This window comes from Saimiri boliviensis, chromosome X (assembly GCF_048565385.1).
Source record: "Saimiri boliviensis isolate mSaiBol1 chromosome X, mSaiBol1.pri, whole genome shotgun sequence".
NCBI classification, from domain to species: domain Eukaryota; kingdom Metazoa; phylum Chordata; class Mammalia; order Primates; family Cebidae; genus Saimiri; species Saimiri boliviensis.
In genome coordinates, this window is record NC_133470.1 from 75,888,662 (window position 1) to 75,896,269 (window position 7,608).

Genomic DNA, 7,608 nt, shown 5'->3' on the forward strand with positions numbered 1-7,608 from the left:
GAAAATAAACATCTTTGCCTTACTTATGAAATTGTAAGAATCATTTTTGTTTTACTATTAAGTATAAGGCTGTATATTGGAAATTTCAAAGTTTTATTAATCTATGTTAATACAACGGAAGGATCTTTTAATTCTTATTTCATTAAAATATGTTTATCAGAAATTTATTTACTTATTTATTTATTTTTGACATGGCGTCTCGCTCTCTCTCAGGCTAGAGTGCAGTGGCACCATCTCAGCTCCTTGCAACCTCCACCTCCCAGGTTCAAGAAAATCTCCCTTTCTACCTGCCTCAGCCTCCCAAGTAGGGATTACACCTCACTAACTTTTGTAGTCTTTAGTAGAGACAGTGTTTAGCCATGTTGGACATGCTAGTCTCAAACTCCTGACCTCAGGTGATCCACCTGTCTCAGCCTCCCAAAATGTTGGAATTACAGGTGTGAGCCACTGAGACCAGTCCAGATATTTATTTTAAATTCAGTAAAATAGTTACTCAAACTCCATCGAGATTATATTTTTTCTTTTATCACTAATGTGATTAATTCTCAAAATATAGATTCTAATATTAGATCATGCTGCATTTTAGACGATGTTTCCATTTGTTCATGTTTTACATTTTACATGAATGTATAGTCTATTCAATAATAATTTATCATTTTATAAGTGAGTCTGCCACAGATATTTCTGTCATGCTTTGTGAGATTGTCACATCTGAGTTATGCCCGATTTATAAAGAACTGGAAAGCATTTTCTTTACATGTTTGTTATGGAAAATTTAAAATACAAAGAGAATCATTTGCTCCTTAAGTTGAGGAAAATGAAAACTAAGCTGTAAGATCCACAAGTCTTATTGGGGGCTAATTGTGCAGTATCTCTTTTTTGTTTTTGAGATGGAGAATCAGTCTGTTGCCCAGGTTGGAGTGCAGTGGCACGATCCCGGGTCACTGCAACCTCCACCTCCTTGGTTCAAGCAATTCCCCTGCCTCAGCCTCCCGAGTGGCTTGGATTGCAGGCTCCCGCCACACACTCGGCTAATTTTTTTTTTTTTTTTTTTTTTTTTTTTTTTTTTTTTTGCATTTTTAGTGGAGATTGGGATTGACGATGTTGGCCAGACTGGTCTTGAACTCCTGACCTCAGGCATCAGCCTGCCTTGGCCTCCCAAAGTGCTGGGATTACAGGTCTGAGCCACCGCTCCTAGCCTCTGCGGTATCTCTTAGAGTCAGGCCATACTTCCAACTTTCGTCCCTCCAAATTAGGGTATATTGCTTGAATCTGCTAGAACTTTATACACATCTTACTCAACATGCCACCACTTCTGTCAATAGGGATGTTTAATGTGGGTTTCCTGATTGTTTCTTCAATTTGTTTCAAAGTGTAATATACCTGGCAGGAATTATTCAGATACTTTACGACAGTAAAATCACTTGAACCTGGGAGGTGGAGGTTGCAGTGAGCTGAGATCGTGCCACTACTGCATTCCAGCCTGGGTCACAGAGCAAGACTCCGTCTCAAAAAATAAAAAGTAAACTGTCTGTGATCACCAATATTTATTGAATCGTGTCTTGTTCTACTTATTCCACATTGCTAAAAGACCGACGAAGTTCTGACTGAAGTTTAAAGAAAATCGCCACAACTAGACAGCAGAGTACAAGGAAGAGAGACAAAGACCTCAGTGGTACTGACAGACAATAGCAAAATCATCAAATGACAAAGATTTTAAGGCCACAGAGAAGAAATCTTAAGCTGCAAGGCATGAAAAGCAAAAGTCTAGCTCAAAATTATTATTATTATTATTTTTTTTTTTTTGAGACGGAGTTTCGCTCTTGTTACCCAGGCTGGAGTGCAATGGCACGATCTCGGCTCACCGCAACCTCCGCCTCCTGGGTTCAGGCAATTCTCCTGCCTCAGCCTCCTGAGTAGCTGGGATTACAGGCACGCACCACCATGCCCAGCTAATTTTCAAAATTATTATTAATATCTGCTTTGAACATGGAAGGGAGAAGTCTAAGTACAATAGTTACACTCTTTTATTGAGGTTAATGGCTAATCAACAATTTATTCCTGATATATCTGGATGAGTCAATGAGACAATTATAAGTAACAGGAGCGAAGAGCAATACCAGAGTAAAATCAAATAGGAAGAAAAGTGATAGGCGTATTAACACTAATGGAAATAGAGTTCGTCGGTTACTGGACACTGGTGACAACAGCAGAGAATACTCTGGAGAGCAGTAAACTGCGTGCAAACAAGGACATTGGAAATTACAGAAAAGGCAGAAGAACACTGGGGAACGAGAAAGCCCAGGAAGTGTGGGGGAGGGTCAGCGTGGAAAAGAAAGGATGTGACGTCACTGAGTTACCGGGCTCCTCTATTAGCAAAGCGGTTAGCAACGCTGTTTTTTTCTGCGTGGGAAGTAAGAGGTGAGAATTCCCCTTGGAGACCTGCCCTTGCTTTCTAAAGCGACTATCCCTTTGAGTTACCTTTGTCCTAACTCAGTTGTTTGTGATTCCCAATATAGTAAAGATAAGCCTTTTGAATATGGAGGCTACTGCAGAAGACGCGGCGGAGATCCAAAGCCCGATGGAAAACGAATCACCGGCGGTCAACCTAAGCCCCGCCCAAGACACTTCAATGATGTCGAGAAATAACGCAGATATAGACAAACCTCTTGCCTTATCAGGGTGCCGGAAGAAGGCGAAGTTGCCAGTCGAGTCTGTTAAGATTCTCCGCAAGTGGATGTATAAGCATCGGTTTAGGGCTTACCCTTCAGAAGCGGAGAAGCTAATGCTGGCTGAGAAGACCAATTTGTCTTTCTCCCAGATCTCTAACTGGTTCGTCAATGCTCGCAGACGCATTCTCCCGGGGATGCTTCGAAAGTCTGGAAATGATCAGGAAATGCGCAAAGATGACAATGACACCAACCTGCAGGACACCGATGACTTCGTGTCTGCCAAGTTACGGCCCAGACATCCAGACAAGGTACAATCCCTGTGGCCCGTGCCAATGGGCCAGATGTCAGGAGAGAACCTACCAGATCCGGGGTTGGCCCCTAGCCGGGAGCTCGCCGTGATAGCCCAGCCAAAGAAAAAGCTCCAGGTTTCTACCAACGCAACCCCATCTTCTCCAGAACCTGTGTCTCCAGAGGAGTATCCCGACTTAACCAGCTTCCAGATTCTGGTCGAAGTAGCGGTACAAAGGGCTGCTGAGCTGGAGCTAGAGAAGCAGCAAGAGGAGAATCATGATTGATGATCTCTCAAAAACCCAAGTAGTCAGCCCCTTACCTACCGTGATAAACCTGTTTATGCTCACCTTTTATAGAGGCATCTTTCTTTCTAGTGGTTTTATGAGAACTAGTCTTAGTTTTGGGGACTAAATTCTGTCAGATATTCCAATGTTTCCAGGTGACTAAGGTGCCATCATGATTAACACCGGAGCAAAGATCTTTTATTGTCCTTCCCCCTGGATTTGAACTCTTTAGACAATCAGACTAATACATCGGACATTAAACATCAAGCTAGATTTCAGAGACAAATGTTTTTGGCTTTCTAGCCAAGTTTCTTAATCCCAGGGTTCCTACAAATACTAAGTCACCCCTCTTTGTACCTCACTCTGTAATCTCCCTTATTTGTGTGAATCACAGAAAAGAGTCTCTATAAAAATGCCTATACCATCACTCGCCTCCCGCACTTTATTGTTGCAGTTTTTGTGAAGCATTCAACTCTTATGCTTCTCTTTTTGCAGTTTATTGGCCAATTTTGAAGTAGTTATTCCTTGCAGGGGGCTGAGCATGAGAGGGAAAGTACAGTAAATTCATGAACATTTTCTTGGATACAGGTGAACTCTGCTTGGTTTGAGCAGTGAAAAGTCTGAATAAAGGTAAAGCTGGGAGGGGTAGCAGGAGTTGGGGGCTAGGGGAGGGATAGCATTAGGAGAACCACCTCATGTAGATGATGGGGGGACAGATGCAGCATGTAGATTCTAATGTAGATGATGGGGGGATGAATACACCATAGCACGTGTATACCTATATAACAAACCTGTACGTTCTGCACATGAACCCCAGAACTTCAAATATAAAAATTAAAAAAAGAAAAGAAAAGAAAAATACCCAGGAATGGGTACTAATTAAAACAAAACAAAACAAAACAAAACAACAACAAAAAAAAAACTGTGTCCTTTCCAGGCTCGGATTGCAAACTGCCAGTGTTTCTGTCAGATTCTTGGGTCTAGAGGGTAATGTCCTCATTCCCACAGCTCCGCTAGGCAGAGTGCCTCTTCCGGTCATTGGGGATACCTCTTCCAAAAAAGACAGCTTTTTTTTTTTTTTTAATTAAAGTGTTTGCCGTCTGCACTATTTCTTCAATGCACAGCTTTATGACCAGAGCATTCCCTCGGGGCATAATCAGGAGACAAAAGCGACCAAACAACAACAACCGAAAACCAAAACAAGCAATCTTCCCCATCCACGGTGTTTTAGCTTGCTTTCTTTTTCTGTACTTTTCAATACAGAAATAAATTGCATTTCCCTTTTTTTTTGTTTGAGCCGCAGGACTAGAAAGGAAGTTCTAACAGCTGTTTACATCTGGGCTCTGAAATTAGGCTATCTGGATTTTAAATTTCAAAAACTATGTTGTCGCACTTACTAATGTCTCACAAGAAATAGGAGTCATTATCTTTCTGTCTGCGTAAATATCTGAAGAAGGTGGGTTTTTTTTCCAACAATCAAACCGCAGTGACTTCGTTTCAGTCTGTGATATTTGCTTTTTGTAATTTGTCCAGGATTTATCATTATAAACAGCAAATATATAGGCTAGAGTAGGCTTATTCTGCTATAGCAGAATTGGAATTTGTTAATTTTTATAAATTTTACTTACCTCCCTTTATGCTAATCACCCCACGTAAAGCCCAGAGAATACTAGAGTTTGGTAGAATTAGCCTTTTTTCAGTCAACACGTAACTCTTACTACGTTCCAAAGGTAACCAGAAGCCTTGCCTTCAAAGTTTTAATTCAAGTTACATTTATCTCCAAAGGATAAACTATGTGGGAATATACGTTGTCTTGAATTTAAAAAAACATGGAGAATGAGATAGGTAATGAATAAAATTGAGGACTAGCTGTTTACTATTTTTCATGACTTAACTTTGAGTGGCAATAGAGCATTTCAGTAATTGTACCTCTATTCCTACAAGGAATCCATCCCCGAAATGATTATCCCTAAGAAACAAGAAATAGCAATAAGATGTAAACATATTTCTGAGAGTTGTCAGATCATCCACTACTAAGTCAGAGAAGACCCAGATGGATAGAAGCAGTTGTACAGTTATATTTCGTGAAAACTGTGTCAAATTTTCTAGTTCTGTGAATACACGCTCTACAAACTTTGTTGAACCAGCATCCCATGCATTTTTCAGAAAGTGCTACCAATAAAAGCATACAGATTTATCCCTAAATTTTACACAGGCATATTTACATTCTATATACATTATGAAATGAACACAAATAAAGGTTATAATTAGATAAATGGCAAGCATAAGCCATTCCAAAATTTTCCCACACACCAGTGCACTTTTTTTGGGTATCCCATGCTGTTCACACGTCTGAATTTTGAAGGAACTATTGTAAACATGTTATATATTCTAGGAAAAGAGAAAACTATATCAACAAAAAATTTGTGTAAACCATATACAGTGTAATGAAAGATGATGATGGTGTGTGTTTCTAGTTCTACTAAAACAACGAATGCAGTTTTATTTCATGAATAACTTCTTAGCCATTGTATTTTACAGAATATTTACTCCATTAAAACATAGAAAATCAACTCTTGCTATGTATCTGTCTCTGCCCTGACAAAGATCTCCCTGGACTTGTTCCTTAAAAATGAAGTCCTTCTACTGAATAAATTTTTTAAAAACTCTTTTCGAGCTTAAAGACTTCAGGAAACTTCAACAAACTAACATGAGGAAACAACTTATCCAACATCAGAAAAAGTATTTATATTCTAACTCTGACTGTTCTTGAGCTTTCTAGACGGTTCATTGTCTTTGACATTATTTGACATCTGTTTCAATATTTGCATGAAAGTAGAAAAGTACTTTTAGAATACCATCTCTGAGAAGGTAACTGGGTGTATTTTATGCAAGTGTTTCTAAAATATGCCTACATAAAATTTTGAATAAAGTTTTTAAATGTAAGATGATTTAATTCAATTTCTGTTTTAGAATTATCATTAAAGAAAAATGCCTTTAAAAATAAATTTTTGTAACATACATATGTCTCTTTTTTCTGTTCTTAATATTTGCTTTAAAATATGCAGGTCCCCTTGGATTTCCAAAATTTAATTCTGTTGATATTTTAGTTTTAAAACACAAAAAGGTAAACAAATGAATGCTTGCCTAAGCAGAATTTAGATATTTTTAGAATCTGTTCACTTATTAAATATCTCATTGAGTTTTTCTATAAGAAATAAGCATCTTAATTTTTTTGCCAGTTGAATATCATGAGTTTTACAAGATTATTCTCTTGATAGAGAATAATACTCTTTTGTCATGTGCTTTTGAGATAGCTGGTATCATTCTTATGTGGGGTTAAGTGAATATATTAAGGGTGGAAACATTTCTGCCAATGAGATTTACATGTCTTAGAAGACTTCTTGCTCATTATAGTTTTGATCATAATACTGAGCTTAATATACAAACACATACACACACACAGCCTCTATCCCAAACACTTGTTTTAGGTCATTTTTGTGTAATTCCCTTTGCTTTTTGTACATATAATGAAATGTATTATATTTGAAAGCCATGTATTGAACACCTTGTCTTCTGCCCCCACCATCTGACAAACTCTAATGTTTAAAAGCTGAAACATTCAATCATAATTATCATTTATGACACATCTTTGTTCTCTAATGTTCTTGATTTATATATATATATTGCTATTAGTAAAATGAGAATATGAAGATGAAATTAGGATAAACTGATGTCATGGAGTAACATACTGAAATACCAAAAGATGATCTGGGATATTGTATTGGAGCACAAAATTTCACAATCACACATTTTTTTCTTGGATTGCTGAAAGCTTAGTTTATTATTAATGAAGATAAATTCTATAGACATTTTCCTCGGAAGACAATCTAGTTTCCAGTACGTATCACTGAAATAATAATTAATTAGAGGCTTACTTATACAGCAGAAGAGTTGGTGGAGAAGAAAAATTTTAAGTTAAGCAGCATAAAGAACAATTAATTTTCTAATACCATATATTTCTGGAAGATCACTTATTTTGTATACAATAATGGCTCTCCTTAAATGTAATTCTTCTCACAAAGTATCCATGGAAGAACATTTAATACCGTTGGTATCTTGCTCTTCTGACAGTTTCTTACACTTTCATATATTTGAGGGAAGATCTAAGAGTAAGTTTGAAGAAACTCTCTTGGGATACAATACTGTTCTATGATTTGCTACTACTGAGATTTTTATGTAAACATATGTGTGTACATATATATATACACACACACACATACACATATGATATGAGAATGGGGCAAGAAAGTGCTGGGTAGGGAAGGCAGGGTCCCTGGCCAGGGCTCCACCTTCACCCT

The 7,608-nt window shown here is 37.8% G+C and overlaps 1 protein-coding gene across 1 annotated transcript; it reads left to right on the forward strand.

The window, feature by feature from the left end:
• The first annotated feature begins 2,539 nt into the window (after window positions 1-2,539).
• TGIF2LX (TGFB induced factor homeobox 2 like X-linked) lies at window positions 2,540-3,365 on the forward strand. The gene has a single exon (XM_003938710.2). It carries the CDS (start codon window positions 2,540-2,542, stop codon window positions 3,245-3,247), a length of 708 nt encoding a protein of 235 aa, XP_003938759.1. The 3' UTR covers window positions 3,248-3,365.
• The last annotated feature ends 4,243 nt before the right edge of the window (window positions 3,366-7,608 follow it).